Raw genomic sequence first — 18,752 nt, forward strand, 5'->3', positions numbered from 1 at the left:
GGCATAAGTGTGTTTCAGAAAGGAGAGCCTGACTGAGATAGGTAGAAGAGAGTTGAAAGTCTTTCTAAATTGACACTGACCCTTTTCACCAATACCAAGACCTCATGCTTTGGACACAGTGAGCAAGTTTGCAATGAGTTTTATTGTTTGAAGTCTGTTTCCAAATATCTTGTTTGGTGTTTTGTTTTGATAGCCAAGGTTTCTTTGAGTACCAGTGTGATTATTTTAGGTTTATAAACTAATTTCATGAATGTAGTTTTAATGCTGCTGTTGTAACTACCTTACAAGTTCTAGATGATCAGGAACTAATTCATCTACTAATGCATAACAACCCACACAGCAGAGCTAGTGACTTAAAATAACAATTTTCTTATCTTTCATTGTTCTTTGGGCAGACTGGGCTCAGTTGGGAAGTTCTTCTGCTGGTCATGTTTGAGGTCTCTCTAGAGTCATTTGGAGGCTCATTTGGGACAGCTGGACCTCTCAAGGACTCCTCTCTCCGTATGGCCTCTCCAGCACAGTAGGCAGACTTTTAACGTAGCAGCTTTGGACTTCCAAAAGTGACAGTTCCAAGAGGGAGGAAATGGAGGCTGTCAGTTCTCTTAAAGGCTTAGACCCAGAACTTGCTATGTTCTCTTGGTTAAAACAAGTAACAGACTAGTCTCGATTCAGTATGGGAGGGGACCACACAGGGAAAGAATACCAAGTAGTATGATTCTTTGGGGTCCACCTTTGGATACGAGCTACTACAGGGACCATATCTGTTTTATAGACTAATATATACCTGATAATAGACACTCAGTAATTATTTGTGGTTTGAATCAATAGTTGTATGGACCAACAGCCAGGTTGGTGGATGGATGACTGACTGCTCTTGTTGGTTTATTTGGGTGAGGTTCATGTGATTCTTAGGGCTCAGATACCCATGCTTATGTCTTTATAGTACTCATCCTTCCACAGCACAAGTCCTTCTAGGAAATCACCTTTTTAGTCTTAGTGACTTGGGTGGCCAGGGTATATCATGTTCCACTTTTGGGAGCTGTAATCCAGGGAAGAAAAAATAAAACTGCTGTTTATTAGACTGTACTGGCTACTATACTATACTTATGTTCTTACTTAATCACAACAACCTTGTAAAATAGGGATTTCCCCTTAAATTTGGACACTGAGGATAATGAGCTTGCCCAAGGTCACACAGCTAGTAAGTGACACAAGATGATAAATTAAACTACAGTCTGTTTCTGAAGCTGAAGAACTGACTTGCCTCATATATTAGTTACTCAGAGTTTCCCTTGGTAAATCTCAGACTACTAAGTTACAGCAGCAGGTTTCTCAACAGCAGCACTATTAACATCTGGGGCTGCATAATTCTTTATTGTGGGGGGCTGTCCTATGCATTGTAGGATGTTGAGCAGCATCCCTGGCCTGGACTCACTAGATGCCAGTGCTCTCCCCCCACCCAGTTGCAACAACCAAAAATGTCTCCAGACATATGTCCCCTGGGGGGAACCCCTTCCCATTAGAAATCATTGACAAGTTATTTCATGATTTGCTGTCCTTTGACTTTGCTGGGGGGTTTCGGTATTACATCTCACAAATAACTGGCAGTGGCTTCAAACCATCTTATATTTATGATAGTTATAAACATACTGCCTGGTTCTGATGGTCTTGAGTCATGCCTTTCTCTCATTGCTTCGCTCCTCTTTTGCCTTGTCTTTTTCCTTTTGTCTGGGATTCTGCTAAATAAAATGCAGCTGGATAATGTGTTTGTAAGGACTTTTTACACAGGTATCAATTCAGCAGGCATTCAGATCTCTGAGATTATAACCATTAGTGCTAGTGAAAAGAAGGCAATTTATAACTTCTAATTATAGTAGAGGGGGGAATGCATAATACTTAGTAAGGTGGCTTCCAGGCTCCACAGAGTTAACCTTCAGGGTAGTATTGATTGACATGCATGTGCAGTTCTTTTGGGGAACGGGGGAGGAGAGTGGAAATTGCAGTTTTTCTAATTGTGCTTTAGGTGTCACTTATATGACAATTTCATATTGTCTAGACAGGGAAATGGTGGATAAATTATTCCAGTGGGGTCAAATGCTGAGTCCAAAAGGAATCAAGAAAGTTGCTCAAGTCAGGATCAGGGTGGAAGGGCAAGTAGTATACCCCCAGAGGTGAATCAGTGAAAATCAGATGTCACTAAGAGAAGCAGTTCAGAGTGAGCCCAGGATATAAGAGAAATTATTGTACTCTGAGCTTTGCGTTGGCTCACGGGCTAACAGTGGATTGTTTGGGGGCCCAGCTGGAGTCTCTGCCCTCTTTTCTATTTCTATAAACTCCAGAAATCTCATTACTTGAACAGACATGAGCCAGGAAGGCTGCCTCTTAGCCTCTGGTTAATAAATGCCCCAGCCCACTGTGCATTCCTTTTTCCTCATTCTCTTGCAAGCTTCATTTACTAACTTCTCTCTGCCCTCCTGATGTTGGCCCTAAGTTTTACTTCATATTATGGAGTATAGTGTTTGCAACATAATAGGGTCAATGGACTGAATGACCCTCCTCTACGGTTTTTAAATTTTCAGGTCAGGAATATGAATGTGAAAAATCTAAGGAGAAATGTGCAAAATTTGCTGTTATTGAAGCAGTAAATGATTCTACCACATATTCTTTGTAGAATTAGTGGGCATGGAGATAGACTTTTTTGGAATTGTTTATTATTCTGACTAAAATTAGCTGAGAATTCAGGATTATCGAATTCTGTAAATCTCTTCTTGATCTGGAGGGAAACCAGTCAATTAGGATGCACTGCCTCTTAATTAAAGTCCAAACTTCCACGTCACAGCTGCTGCTTGTTGTGGGTATGTGCGCATGTGAATATCAGAACTAGCTGTGGAACTTGTCATTGACGTGCTCATATTCATCCTTTGGTGAAAAGCCTCTGATCTAAATTCCCAGTTTAGAAATGTCTGTGGTCTGTGGACAGACCTCCCAAGTCTCCCAGAGAGAAATAATTTGGAGACAGAGTAAATAAACATGTGTGTAGATCACCTTGGACCTTTCAATTCAGATGCTGACAAAAGTGAGCTTTTATTATAAATTGATGTTTTGTAACTATAGTATGATGTGTTGAAGATACACAAGCGCTAAGCATAGTCCCAACCAATCATTTTACAATTGTATTAACAGTGACGGTGCACCTAACAGCAGAGGGTCAGATGTTCGCAGAGGAGTCTGGCTGCCTTTTCAGGCAAGACTTTGGTATATCTAGATACACAATTGCACACACCATTTGAATTGTTTCCAGCTTCTTCCCTCCTGGTATCTGTGATTATGTTGTGCTCTGATGTTTTACCGTCTATTGCTCACTGCACAGAGACATTGAGGAGTATGTTAATGTTTGTAAAGATATTTTAAAGTTTTTCTGGTGGAAGGCATTTTTCTGAGCCCTGTGAATTGTTTGACGATGGTGAAATAAGGCCGATCCACACGACAGGCACAGTGAGCTCTTTTCTGTAGTATGTCTAGGTTTTTCCTGATGTTAGCCTTTTAGCAGTGCCACCTTGCCTTGGTCGGTCCCACAGCAGGGGCAGAAATTGCCTACCAGGCTCTGCTGGCAACTACATCATGTGCTGTAAGTGCACCCTTAGAACTAGGGGGCCCTATAGTGATCAGATGAATGCCTATCGTTGGATAACTTAAATGATAATTGCCAGTGTGTGAAATGGGGAGTCTTGGATGCCTCCGCTTTAAAGCAAAGATGTCAATTTGGAAATCATAATAGAGGTGTCATTTCAGAACACACAATTATTTTTTACAAAGAATAAGAGCTTGTCATCTCCCAGCCCAGGCATGCGCCAAGGCAGAGATCTGGAGCTTGCAGAGCAAGATGCAGAAACAAAGAAGGCAAGAGTGTATCCAGGTTTATTTGGCTTCCCACCCCTTCAGCCCCCTGAAAACATTGTCCTCTTTCCCCTGTGGGGTCTCTTTTGGCACTAGGCTGTCCTGGAGCATCAGTGGTAGTTTCCTAGGCAAGTAGCCAGCCTCTGACTTTACGATTTAATAAGCCTCCCAGGCACCAGGCTGCACTGCATTTATCAGGACAACTATGTCAGCACTTTAACCTGAGCAGCTTAAGTGACCAGAGAGATGAAGAGTGATGTAAGCAGTTTCTGAAAAACTTGTTCCTTCAGGAATTTTAGTGTGAGATTTTGGCTATCTAGCAACCTTGTCTGAAAGTCATGGGGATCGGGGTAGGGGGCAGTCGGATATGTCTTCTTGCTTATTTTTCCAAATCAACTTAGGCCTCCTGATGTATTCACTTAGATTCTTATTGGTCTCCTATTGTGTATTAATTAGGATGTGAATTTTAATTGGGATGAAAAGATGACTTGGACTCAATACTTGTTTTCACGTAGCTTGCAGTCCAGTAGCAGAGACAAGACATAATTACCAAGAACTGCAGTACAAGGTGACTTGGGAGAAGGCCTTTTAAGAGATGATTCAAGGGCAGGGGAGAGGGTGTAGTTCAGTGGTAGAGTGTGTGCCTAGCATGCATGAGATCTTGGGTCTAATCCCTAGTAGTGCCATTAAAAATAAATAATTTCTTGTAATGAGCCGTAATGGAGAAGAAATTGAAAATATGTATGTATGTATATGTATAACAATCACTTTGCTGTACACCTGAAACTAACATTGTAAATTGACTACACTTAAGTAAAAAATAAGAATAAGTAAATAAACCTACCCCCCCCCAAAAAAAGAGATGATTAAAATGCTATGGGGTTTGGGGGAAGGGAGGGTGAACTTCTGGCTGGAAAAGTCAGGTATTTGAGCTTTGAAGGATTTTTACAGGCAGAGAAGGGGAAGAATTCTCCAGAAAAAAGAAATGGCCAAGCTAAATGTGGAGGTGAAAATAGTGAGGGTGTGTTTAGTTTAGCTAGAGCAGTCGTTCTCAAAGTGTGGCCTGGGATCCCTGAAGTCAAAACTACCTTCATAATAATGCTGAGACATTCTTTTTCACTCTCATTCTTTCATGAGTATTCAGTGGAATTTTTTAGAGGCCACATGACGTTTGATGAGGTTGTCACTGGTGGCCAGTGGAATGTGTGCTTGTGTATTAAGTTTTTATCGGTTTTAATGTCAAATACAATACATGTTGATGGATAAAACCCATAAAAACAAAAGCTCTTTGGGGTCCTCAGTAATTTTTAAGAGTGTTAAAGGAACTCTGATACCAAAAAGTTTGAAAACCATTGGGCCAGAGCATACATTATGTCCAGAAGGAATGAGAAATTTGGCTGCAAGGCTTTGGTGCCAAGCTGAGGAATTTGAATTTATTTCGTAGGCAGAAGGGAACTATTAGTTTGGGTTTGGCTCCCCTGAACTGAACTAGCAGATGTCACCCAGACATGAGAGCCAGGCTGGGAAATTACTCTTTAGGCATGGGGCACCAGTGGCATCTTAGCTTCTAGGAGCAACTTTCCTTATCCATATAAGGTCACAGAGTTTTAGCAGTTAATGTTTCCAGTGACTGGAGAAGGTCTGAACGTGTTTGTTGGCTTTGGGATGTTGATTTTCTCTGTGATCTGAGAACTAGTTAAAAGAGTACCTTCAGGATATAATTGTTTATTAACAGTTGTCACTGGCTTGTTTATTCTGTCTAGACTGGTACCCAGACTTTCTGCTCCTCAACGCTGATATCCATTGAATTTGGAACAAAGGTTCTTTTCTCTTGGATGACCATTTTTATCTGCCCCAACAACTTTGTTCTTTCCCAGAGCTTTCTTCTACTTTTGTTTTGTTTTGTTTTCCTAGTCATCAGATGATACAGCTGATCTGGGGAATATTTGCACATATTCAGAGTATGAATCAGGGAAGGAAGAAATACTTGTAGTCATTTAAAATGTTAGGAATTTTACAGCTTGAATTGTGATCCTGTTGACTTACGATTTTAGCAGGGCTTAATATTAATTTTTGATAACTTATTCTAGTGTGTAATACTTTGATTTCAAGTTTTTCCTTTCCATCCCTTGTGACTCCATCTTATCTTTCAAGGGATTTTATGTAAGCAAGATTTTAGAGCATGGATGGGGCAGATTTTTTTTCTGTGAAGGGTCAGATAGTAAATATTTTAGGCCTGTCCCTATCAGGATTACTCAGTTCTGCCTTCCTAGCTCCAAAGCAGCCACAGACAATATGTAAATGAGTAAATGATGTGGCTGTGTTAGGATAAAACTTTATTTATAAAACCAGGCAGCTGGCCCAGTGCCTGTAATTTACCAAACCTGCTTTTTAGAACATGAGGGCAACTTGCTGTTTGAAGAAATTCTTTTTCAGAAGTCATTCTTTTGAAAATGAATAGTTTTCTCTTTAGTTTTCAGTGGTTTACTTTTAGATTTTTTATACTGGATGTTTTAAATTTTGAAACAATTTCAGACTTGCAGAAAAGTTGCAAGAAATAGTGCAAAGAATTCCCATATATTCTTCATTCACATTCCCTAAGTGTTAACATTTTACCACATTTGCTTTATCATTTTCTCTCTTTTGCTCTGTCTGTATATGAATATGGTTGTGCTTTTATATACTTATAGTTTTTATATTTTATATATTTGGGGTTATTATATTCTATTGAATATTGAATTTATGGAAAGTAGTGTGTAGTTTGATAGAACAGTGGCCTTTTTAAAAAGAAAATACTTCTGGCTAGTGAAAGGCTTTTGAGCAGTCTTTGTATGTGTGTATGTGTGTGTGTTATACATTATGGTTATACATTATAATCAAAAGTTGTAATATTTTCTTCCTGTTCTCCAGTGGATCAGAATAGCATAACCTCTGGTATACCTCACTTGGACACGACTGGTTTAGAAAATGAACCAGGCAAACTTGTAGAGAAAGGTGTTTTTTCTCTCTGTCAGAGCTTCAGTGACTCTTTAAAGCATTTCTAAATTGAGATTATAGATCAGAATGAAATAGTAGCCTCAAGCTTGAATAAGTTTATCTGAGCTCTCCCTAAGTCCTACCTGATTTCGTATTATTGCACTGCTTGGTAGATCATTAAGTCAAGTCACATTTGTGGTGGCCAGAGCAGAAGGCACTCAGCTATCATCCCATTCTGTTTTGTTGTGTCGTTTCCCCATTGATGGCTCTTTGCTAACTGTGGGTAAGAAATCTTTCTTTGAGGCTTCTAGGAGTAGTGGTGATAGTTACTCATCTAGTCACTCTAGTTCTTTCTTTATTCAACACCAACTGAAGAAGTCTTTTTTAATCTTTCGGGTAATGTTTGTGTTGTAACTGTAATTTATGGAATTTAATGTTTCATCAGTGACATGTGTATGGAGTTGCTATTTGTAGTAATTGGCTCTCCTGATTTGTGTATTAGCAGTTAAAATGCTATATATGTATAAATGACTTGCCAGTCCACTGTATTTCCTGGAGAGCAAATGGTGGCAATAGATTCTAGTAAGTTTCTGGTAAGTAGACACAGGGGATACACTTTCCAAAAGAACCTCATCAGGGACTCCCCAGAGACTAAGCTTAAGATTCTGGTTTTACTCTGTTTTAAGAAGTCTTCCTAATTAAGATGGGAATTTAGGGCGGAAAGTAGAGCTTGCAGGATTATAAAATGGAATCATTAACATTGAAATTATCTAATCCAAACTCTTCTGGTTAAAGAATCTTCTTTACAGCATCCAGCATCCAGCATCCCTGAAAAGTCATCTCATTTTTTCTGAATACTGTCAGTACCTGCTGTGGCATAGTAGGGGGTAATACTGGCTTCCTAATTTGGCAGGATCATTTTTCAAGCAGAAGTACTTAAGAAGGATATATATTGGTCACTCTGGAGGATGTTCCTTGCCAAAGGGCTTCTGCTTATTAAGCAGTCATTTGGAAGATAATACAACAGGGCTCAGTAATATTCAGGACTCCCTCCAGAGCCCTTTGGGATAGAACAAGCTTCTGAATATTCCAGGGCAGTCAGCTGCTCCCAGATCTTGCTTCTGCTCTTCAGCTCCTATAGAACTAATGTATTAGTAATGAGTAAGTACTATATATGAATAAATGTTCTGAAGAGATACTCTTCTCAAAATTTTACTTTTCTTCTTTCTCCAGTCTATCTCTCACTATCCCTTCCTCTCACAAATATTTTGTATTTCAAGATTCAAGGACATGCTATTATTTTATGTGCCTCTATGAAAGAACAAGATCCTGCCAATTAAACTGCATCACACCGTTTTAAGATGCATCCCAATTTCAGACGTATTAAAATGCAGGGGTGGGGGGTAGTGTGTTTTAGAATTGATGAACCTCAGCATTTCTGCTGCTGTAAACAGTAATAGCATTGAAGATTCAGGTTTTCCACCAGAGAGAAGATGTATTTTATTCCTTCCACCTCTTCCTTATTGGCTTCATTATATTCTTTCTCTTCAGTGATAGGACTATTTATCGTGTCATAAGGGTGGGGATTATAAGCCTTGTCTAGGTAGAAAATACCATGTAACGGTTGGTTGTCCTGAGTGGGAAAGGTAGCAGGCTAGGTTGACAGGACCTCTGCTGTATCTCTTCCTCAGGCTGTTAGGGGAAATGCTTCAGAGAGCCAGTCACTGGGATAAAGTGACTGCACATGACTATACCTAAAGCCAGCTGGTTTTAATAACGGTAAATTGAATTAACTCAATTGGAAAAGATTGGTAGCTGCTGTCCTTATCCTGCAGATCTGCCTTAAAGAAGAGTCTGGCAGGGAGCCGGAGACCTGTTCCTGGGAGAGCCAGGCAAGATGCTGCTGGAGGAACAATATGCATTTCTTTCTGAGACCATTTCCTTTGAAACGTGTTCTATGGCAGGAGCTTGATTGGCTGCCAAGGCACATTTGAGTTGGGAAGCAGTGTGGCAGACATGGTAAATTGGGGGGTCCCTGAGGCATGTGTATAGATGTGTTGTAACTGGCCCTTGCTGTATGAAAAGGAGAAAAAAATGTTTTAGCTAAAATATAACAGTCAGGAGAGTTCATGCAAAAGTCAAGATTTCTGGCTTCCCTTAAAAAATAGGAAAAGCCAGTGATACAGAACCTACATTGTAGTTTAGATTCAGTGGGTGCATAGTGGTTTGAATCATTTTGGAATTGACAGACCTTCACTGGAGTCCCCTCCAGCATTATCACTCAGTAGCTGTGTACCACCGTGCAATACACTTAACTTCTAGGCCCATTGTTCTCATGTGTGTGTAGTAATGCTTACCTTTCCAGGTTATGGTATGATTTAAATAAAGAAAGAGATGCGAAGTACTTAGTATTTGCCTGGCACCAAAAAAGTGCTCAGTAAAATGTGTGTGTATCACATATGATCATTGAATTTACAGTCGGGCTAGATTATATAATTAACCATTTTTACCAGTTGTTAAGAGACCCCTAGGAGTACTCACAAAAAAGGTGTGGGCAGAGCAGAATGAGTAGAGGATAATATGATGTGGATTAGGATGACATGCAGGAACTGAACACCAAGATGAATGTTGGCACTATATGGTGATCTCTGGGTATGCCTCATTTTCCTCTCCCATGTTGATCCCAACCTCCTATTTGTCTACTGGAGGTACTGCAAATAGAAATAAGATGATGTCTCTGAAGCACTTGTTTGTTTCTCACAGAAGAGCAGTATTCAGCATCATACAGTGGCCATATCCAGTATGGGAGCTCTGGAGCTCTTTATTTATGCCTCTAAGTACTTAGCTTGTAGGAAGGATGTGATTCCAGATAAGAGGTGTTAGCTACCCGCAAAGGGGGATGTTATTTATCTCTCCCCCCATTTTTCCTTATGAATGACCTCTGAGTTGGTAATTGACAGGGATTATTGCCATTTTTTTAATCTCTGCTAGGAGGCTGCTGGAGTCTTCCCTCATTTCATTATCCCGTTATGATGGAGCAGGATCCAGAGAGCACCCAATTTACCCAGACCCAGCGAGGTAAGGCCGAAGTGAGAAATGGCACTAGGTGGGGGGGAGGGGCTGCCCTTGGGGTTGCCAAGCTGTTGGAAGCCCCGTTCTGTGCCTCTCTGGTCCTGGTGCTCTTTTACTCTTCAGTTACAGTTTTGAGACAGGTGGTTCAGGTGATTGGGAAGTGTTACAGGTAAGTGAACAGAACCTCTGGTGATAGAGGGTTATGACTGAGCCCTTGTCCTTTGGGGCTCATCTTTGTAAGTGGGACACTAGTGGAGGGACCTGAGGAGGCCACTGGCAGAGTCGCAGAATATTTCTTTTCTGCTGATCAGAGAGGCTGTTGCCATTCAGATGGATAGCCAAAAGAGAAACAAAAGTTTTTAATAATAGGAAAATTACTTACAAAGTAAAACAAACAAAAAATCCTTACTTGGGAGGGAATTTAGAACATCCAAAGGCAGAAATCAAGCTCATTCAGATGGTGAATTTTTGGAGACTATGTGAAGGAAGAGATGACTGACAAAAGGATAACTGAATAAAATGAGTTGATATATTATTAATGTGCTTGCCTTACACTGATTAGAAGACATTTGAAAAGTTCTCTAGGAGATAAAAAGAAAAAAAAATCAGATGAGCTCAAGGCCCACCTTTATGTTATACTGGTTGCTGAGGACCAGGTTGACGTGTAACATTTATTTATAGTGAGCAGCTCTTTGGGGTTGTCACAGCAGGACTTACTAATCCTGTTAATGATCCAAAAGGGGAATAACCTGCCCATTCTTTAAGTAATACGAGAGTACATTGCGAGGCTTTGCCTGAAGAAAAGGGTAATTTATAATGGTGGGGTTGAAGTTAACAGTGTATATCAGAAAAGGCTAAATAAGCTTTGCTGTAGATTAAGAATTTCAAGTCTGGAAAAAACCTTAGACTAAGTTGGTTGCAGTGACATTGAATGATTTTATTGTTGCCACAGTTTTGTCACGATACTGAGCACTCTTTCAGAGATACTAGTGAAAAGATGCCCCATTATCCTCTTACTCCCTTTTCCATTCCTCAGAAATGGTAAATCCAGGGATCAAGGGACATGAGAATTGACTATAAAACAGGTATGCCTTGTAACCAACCTAATAAACTAATATCTTACTTAAAAAAGGCAACTTAGATGGTGACTGAAGCGAGGAAGTTTGTTAGTCTCTATTCATATTTGAAAGTAGCAAGCCCTAAATAAGAGAAGGAAATATTTTTCATGAATCAAATTCTTTGAAACACTGAGAGAACTTCTTGCTATGAAATGGTTTCTTTTAGGACAGTAACAGGAATCTCATCCCCAGAATTTTTAACCTGACAGATTTTAACAGTGATTCTTAAAGACCAAAATTATTTGTCCCCCTTTCATGTAATAAATTTGCTATTTATCCCTACTCAGGTCTCTTTATCACAGAAAGGCCATACTTTGTGGTGTTGGTATTTTTTACATTTGCCCTTTAAACACAAAATAGATATTTTTGGAGGGGGAAGTATTCTTCCTTGAAGAAAACTTGAGTTATTTAGATATTTTAAATATTCACTTGGAACACTTTAGAGTTTGATAATTATCTAGCTCTTCAGTAGGAGGATGATTATTACCCCATTACTGGTCGTTTAATTTCTTTTTCCTCTTAGACTTCACCCTACATAATATGTATTGGTCAAAGCCTTTGTGAGACATGCGGTATTCAGATCCTTAACTTCCCTCTACCTGAAAAGATGAGGCTAGGATGTACTTGTACTTAATAATGTGCCAAGAATCTTTTTTCTTTACCATTGGTGCATAGTTTTATAGCTTAGGGAATTCCTGTCCAATAGTGAAATTAAACAATTGGGGCTACCTAGTGCTGAAATTTTGCCCCTACATAAAAGGACAATCTTTATATATTACTTTCAACATCAACATATTTCTACCTCTATCACCATAATATAATTTTTCCATTAGTTTGGGTGGACTGTCAACTGAGGAATGAGTGTACTTACTGTCATTTTTCAGAATCGTTTCTAAAAAAAGAATCTTCATTCTCCTCTTAAAACTTTTTTTTACATTCTTTTCTATTCTGATCGACTTGAGAATTTAACTAGCAGTAATTAATTTCGGCTGAAAGATTTCTGTATATTTGATAGATATAGGAACAACTCAGGAGTCTTGGCTTCTGTCTGTTGAACATTTAGGGTTCTTGATTCATCCTTGCCAAATGCATGGGAATAGGTGCCCAAAAAGATAATGAAATTTCTGTTAGTTGAGACTTTAAAGAAATAGTTCTTATACTCTGATGATCTTAGCCAAGGCATCTGTACATCCATTCCCACCTGCTATGTTATAATAATTACTATTGTTTGGTAATTGGAGTCAGAGGTAATTTGGATATAGAGGTGTCAAGTACAGCATGTTGTCCCATAACACAGACGTTTGAGTTCCAAAGATTGTCATCTGGCCTGCTTGGAAATTCCATTTGATGGTTAGCCAGGACACCACCTCTGATGACAGGCATTTCAGAGGCAGCCTTAGTTCCTATAGCAGTTGACTGCAGGATCTCCTTTGGTCTGAGTCTGTAGATTTACTGAGGATTTATCCAAAGACCTACTTTGTCCTGGGGTAATGAAAGGTCAGGCAATAAGATGTTTGTAAATACTTTTCCTATCATTTGGGTATAAGTATTTCTATTTCCATTCTCAATCAGTTTTTCCAGATTTCCATTAAAAAAAAAGGTACATGCTTTTTTCCTTTTATATTCAGTCATTATAGAGTTAACGTCCCTAGGAATCCTCATGAGGATTGCTGTGTTTCCTTTTAGTTTTTTGTTCTAATTACAGAAATATATATTTTTATATACATATTAGTGTATACATACCATTCTTTAATTTTTTCCCCCACTTAAAATTTTATTTTAGAGGACTTTACTTGTGCGTAGTAGGGATAATTTATTCTTTTTAGTAGTTATATAGTATTTCTTTGTATAGATAAAATTTATTTAATCTGTTGATGAGCACTTGGGATGTTTCCCAGTTTTTCACTAGGGCCAATAATGTGTTTATGTCTTCATATCCTGTGTGTTTCTATAGCATAAAATTTCTAGTTGAATTGTTGAATCAAAGTGTATACCTCAGGCAGGTTTTAAGTCTTGAAATTTCTTAGTAATCTACTTCATATTATATATAAAACATTTTTCTCTTATTGTTCGTCTCTCACTTTCTCAGTTCACAGCCTCAAATTATATGTGTTGTGAAAAATGGAGGAAAAACTCGAGAAAGAAGGGAATGTGCGAATTGTATGGGACACTAGACATTTTCATGGGCTATGAAGACACTTAACCGCAGTTGGAAGAATATAGGTCCAGGTTAATTATTTGCTGAGAGCAGCCGTTTTAAGGAAGGAGAGGAAGAGACTGCTGTCCTCTGTGTTGCTCAGTGCCCACGTAGCCTCTGAGGCTCTGTCAGAAGAGATAAAAAAATCTCTTCTTTTCTTTCAGATTTTCTGTTCTCCTGAGTATATTTTACTCTCAGTCTCTATCCTGAATATTTTCTGTTTTAAAACATATGAATAATCTGTAAAAGAGAGATAAGAAGTTCAAAGAGATCATCTTAAGGAGCTAGGACGAATCTGGAGCTACAAATGGGAAAAGAAAGGAGTCCTGGTGAAGGTGATGCCTGAAGATGCCTTCTTAGTCATCTCAGGTTCACCATCTCTTGGCCTGTTTTCTTGTCTGTAAAATGAAAGAAGCTAAGTCCCTTTCATTTCTTATATTTTGAGTATGGATGATTGAGGAAAAGCTGTGAATCTGTGTAAAAGGTGCCCTGAGAAGTTAAAGGGGGCCCCTTAAGAAACTAAAATGAAAGATCCAGTGTTAAACTCTTGGGAGGGGGCAGCCATTGATCAGAAGATGACTGATTAAACAACCTCTTTGCCTTGCCTTGGAACGGAAACACTGGTGATAGCCTGATAAGCATATTGCACAGTACAAACCTCCCGGTGAGTTAAATGCCCTTTATTTTTCATGTCTCCGGAGTTGACCTCAGCAAGGAGATGCAATGGGAGAGCTGGATTTACTGTCTTTCCCAGTATTCCCCACATTAGTGCTAGTTTGTGTTTGTCCATCTCTCTCTCTCTCAGATTATCTCCTGCTGCGTACTATGCCCAGAGGATGATCCAGTATCTCTCACGGAGAGACAGTATCCGCCAGCGTTCCATGCGCTACCAACAGAACCGCCTCCGTTCTTCCACCTCCTCCTCTTCCTCAGACAACCAGGGTCCATCCGTGGAGGGAACCGACTTGGAATTTGAGGACTTTGAGTAAGTACATACTCAGCTTGCTTTCTTCCCTCTCCTTCTGAGCTGTGAGTGCTTCTAAGTTGGCCACCGTCTGAGAAACAGTGGTTGACATTCTTGCTTCAAATCCCTAAGTTGTTATTTATGAGTGATAGGGTGGGGTGAGGGACAGAGGGTTAATGCCCAGGGAACTCCCACCTCTGGCAGTTGCATTGCTGATTCACAGGAGCCTGTGGGAAGAGACAGCCCACTGGGCCCCAGGCCAGGCTGGGAGAAGACGGCCGCTGCTCTTTCAGCAACATTTTTATTTTCCTTTTGCATGAACGGTGACTGTGGAAATGCTTCTTGTGGATTGTAGTCACAACATCAGGGAGGCAGGAGGGTTGGTGTTTTTTTCTTTTAAGCAGAGTAGATCTAGAGATTAAAAATTAAAAAAATACTCAGATTTCCCTAGAAGACATTTTCTTAGTACCCTTGACCGCACTGGTTTTCTGAGGTCCTACTCCCTTGCCTAAACATTCTCAGTTTCCTTCCACCACCCCAAGTAAGGATCCTTTGGAAGTTGCCTGTCAAATTAATGTGATGGGTTGGGAAGTGATTCCTTGCTCTTCTAGTGTCTTTAAATGGTTGGTTGGGGTACAGGGGTGAGCTAGCAGAGTACCATCAGCCCCAGGCTCCAGGATTCAAGCTCCCCAGTCTTCCTGCTGAGTTTTGCATTCTCTGACCTACTGCTCCTGGCCTTTATGGCCATTCACTGTGTTTCTTTCTATCCTGTAGCTGTGCTTTCCTGGCTTGTATCAAATTGGACATTTGGCTCTTGTTTTGATTTCTATATTTTGATATTCTCAAACATGCAAAACAAGAAAGAGAGAAAGATGGTTAAGCATTTTTTTCCCCTATCTTTTTTGCTAGCAGTACTGGAATAAGACAGCCTGTCAGTCATCATCCTTTTTTCCCCCTTCATCTTGACATGGCCTGGTCGGTCTGGGATCTTAAGACTTCCTGCCTCCCTTCTACCTCCCTCTTTCGTGAGCTGAATGGATAGTTCCTGCAATAGCGCTTTATGAAGTGTTTGAGAAATATCTTTGCCAGAGAGGACTCAGAAGGTGGGAACACCCTTTGTACCAATTTGCCTTCCTGATACAATCCTTAAACACACTAGAGTTGTGCTTTGGAAGCAGAAGGAAGACTAAATGGGAGGTTCATTTGTCTGAGGAAGATGTAAATGTGAAAGAAATGGAGAGATGCCCTGAAACAGCTGTGCTCTGGCAAACGGAGCAGGGGTAATGGTGGTCTTCCATTACCAATGGGGGAGAAGGGCCCAGCTGACCTGTATCCCTTAAGTCCCTGCTGGGGAAACATAGATGTGTACATGGTGGTGAAGGGAGTCTCCACCCCCTTAGCCTGGCAGACACCTGTAGGGAAATATATCCCCCTGTAGATAATGATTATTTTTCCAGCACTGAGGTCTATTCGGGGAAGCAGTTTCAATGCACGGTGCCGAGGCTGCTGGGACTTAATGCTGCTGAAAAGCCTCAGTAATCCTGTGGAGTGCTGGGAGTCAGTACAGATCGCATAGCCCTCTCTCCACGCACGTTTGGAAGGCTGTGTTATCTCTGTGCAGTGGTGAAACGTGGGGCTCATGCCTTTGAGCTGTATCTTGCCTCGTGACTTGTCCTTCACAATGGAGTTCTGGATTAGTTTAAAATGTTCTGTTCTCATCTTACCTTCTCTTTCTTCTGTTACCACCTCCTCCCTTTCCCCTTCCTTCCCCCTCGATTTTCCTGTGTCAGACTGCCTCCTCCTTGTGCTCCCCACAGCCCACCTGTGCTGGTGCCTCCCCCTGGCTTCAGCACGACCTGAATTTACATTCCCTTCTTCACCTTTCATGCACTGACTTACAATTGTTTTTTCCCTTGGGCTCGTGTATTGCTCCCTGGTTAGTAACAATGGGCTGGTTTCTCTAATGCCCCTACAAAAGTCCCTCCCCTGGTGTTTGTCTTTCTTTTTCAGCTGATACAGACTATAATCTTGTTTTTAATAGCAGCTGTGGATTAGTCACCTCAATATTAGCAGTCCAGGTCTTCTAGTGAAGGATGTTGCTGCTGCCTGGTTGATGCTGAGTTACTATCTGTTCATTCTTTCTTTGTCTCTTTCCCCGCCCTCCCTCGCCTACTGTAAACTGAGGGCTGCTTGTGTTTGCTTCTCTTAATTTCTGGGTGCTCTGAGGAAGGAGAAAGTGAGAAATTAGGGAATGTACCAACCCATTTTAATTTCTCTGCCCCAGTTATTTTCCTTCGCTTTAATAACTAGAAGGAAAGCCACAGTCATAATTTATAGTTCTTTCAGGTACAGAGAAGCAGATAAGTTAGATATGGCCTGGAATCCTCCTGACACTTAGAGTACCATTGAGAGAGACTGTTCTTCAACTGGGTTTCCTCATCTTCATAGCACAGCATGTCCCTGCTTTTGCCACCTTGCTTCAGCCTCGCCACTCTCCTTCCATTTGTCAAGTCATAGATCATTTTGCCATTCTCTAGCTTTTCCATGCCAGGTGTATAGGGAAATATACATCCCAGAAAATGTACACCCCAGAAAATAAAGAGAGCCATCGCCCAGTTCCCATCTTTTTTGGTTATCTTCCATCATCCACTGAATGAAAGGTTTCAGCTATCATTTTTCATGTATACTAATTTATAACATACAAAACATTTGTAGTATATATAAATACATTAATATGCACATATATTTTCAAATCTTGTTTACTTTTTGTAATAACCCAGGGAGATAGTTGTTTATCCCATTGTGGTATTTTTTTTAAAATAAGGATACTGAAGCTTGACCGAAATCAGACATGTCTGAGATGAGAGATCAGGAGCAAGCATATTTAGTGTCTGACTTTATTGTCCTGTCTTGATTTAAAAACCTTTAAAAATGATGTACAACCATATTTGAGCCCTTGTTCCTTGTGGAACAAGACTTCTCTAGATTTATCGCTAGGAAAGATAGCTTTGAAGGTTGGTCAGCATCAGGTTGAATTTTCTATTCTTTTGTAGTCTGGATTAATGACCATCTTCCCAGGCTGGCATCTTCTCCTGCCGTTCGTCTCTGTCTGCAGCAGGGATTGAGACTGCAGGATCCCTGTGTTTATCAAAATGCACAAACAGGACATCCAGAAACCTGCTGTCAGCAGGTCTGTCCTGAAGCCCTCAGAATCTGTCTTTGCATAAAGATGTTCACAAGCAGGGTAAAGGTGTGGCTGCCCCTGACCCTGCTGTCTGCCTGCTTTTGAGCTCAGGCCACTTGCTAGAATGTAGATGGCAAATAAGCATAAGGAAAACTCACATTTTCATTTTCACCATTCCTTTGGAAAGCAGGAGTGGAGGGTTATGAAGCCCAAGTGGAGTGCTGTGTTCTGGTAGTTCTATGACCTGCATGTACCTTTATGACTATTGTTCTAGCAATCCTCACCCCCTTCCTCATTTTATCTGTTGTTCTAAATGTTACGATCTCAGAATCATCTCTAGTTCATCTTCTTGCCTCTTTTTGTAACTGCTTTGCTTCTCAAGGCAAGGATACCTTGAGCTAATGACAGTCAGAACTAGAGAAGCTTCAGATTAGATCAGTCACAAATATCTCCACCACTAGGTAATTATATTCAACTTCTTAAAAAATCTTGTTAGCACAGAGAGAACAAGTCCTTCATTCACAGTTGTGACACTGGGCTGAATTTGAAAAAAATAACCTCAGTGAGAATTCTAGTCTTTCAGCCTCTTAAGTCTGTTAGCTTAATTTTTTAAATTGTAATTTATCTAGTTGTATTTGGGTTCCTTTTACCCAGAAATCTATATTGTGGCCAAGTATGCAAATACATTTCCTTGTGAGTATGAGAGTCATTGCTGGGTGTCCGAGAAGGGTTCTGATTTTTTAGTTTGACATGAAACTTTCTAGCAGTACTACATACATGTGTGTGGCGGGGCCTTCACCAGAAAGATCTTCTCCTTTCATGGTCCCCTTGCTAGACACCTTCTATCAAGGAAGTCATTAAAAGCTCTTCTTGGTATATATAATGTAGCTGAGAAGAGTTCTGAAATCTGTCATTCGGCTCTGCCACCTGATTGGCTATGGCGTAGAAGTTGCTTGCCTTTAGAGTTCAGAACTTAATATTCTTCATCTTACCTTTTGCCACAGCTGAAATTTAGTTGAATCACACAAAGAAAATACGTTGGAAACCCGATAAAACTACTCTTATCTTGTCTTTAGGTGAAATCCTGACAGCTTTGTGAGACTCAAATAATTTTGCCATGTCCTTGGGGCTAGAAGTTCCAGTGGAGTGAAGCCATATGTCCTTGGTAGTATTGGCTCCTGCTCTCTCTTCTGTGCCCCAAATTTCCAGGACTCCTGTGGGAGTCACTGAGTACTAATAACAAACACATAACCCGTAGCCAAGAAAAGAAAGGGTAGATCTTCAGAGAGATATGTTGTCTACTTCATTTTGAAGTGAGGTTGCCTTTGTCTCTTCCTTTTACTT

At 40.3% G+C, this 18,752-nt stretch overlaps 1 protein-coding gene across 10 annotated transcripts in view; it reads left to right on the forward strand.

Moving 5' to 3' along the window:
• AMBRA1 (autophagy and beclin 1 regulator 1) overlaps window positions 1-18,752 on the forward strand; it is a 152,483-nt gene that overhangs the window by 46,496 nt on the left and 87,235 nt on the right. For 8 of the 10 annotated variants that reach the window (XR_004139188.2, XR_010383345.1, XR_010383346.1 and 5 more), the window contains 2 exons: window positions 9,865-9,951; window positions 14,066-14,245. Coding sequence is in view for 7 of the 10 variants with exons in the window: in XM_064492400.1 (XP_064348470.1) it covers window positions 9,865-9,951; window positions 14,066-14,245 (267 nt within the window). In the remaining 3 variants the exon portion in view is untranslated. The remainder of the gene's footprint in view (window positions 1-9,864; window positions 9,952-14,065; window positions 14,246-18,752) is intronic. The other 2 variants (XM_064492398.1, XM_064492401.1) reach the window with 1 other exon arrangement.

Source organism: Camelus dromedarius, chromosome 12 (assembly GCF_036321535.1).
Source record: "Camelus dromedarius isolate mCamDro1 chromosome 12, mCamDro1.pat, whole genome shotgun sequence".
Classification (NCBI taxonomy): domain Eukaryota; kingdom Metazoa; phylum Chordata; class Mammalia; order Artiodactyla; family Camelidae; genus Camelus; species Camelus dromedarius.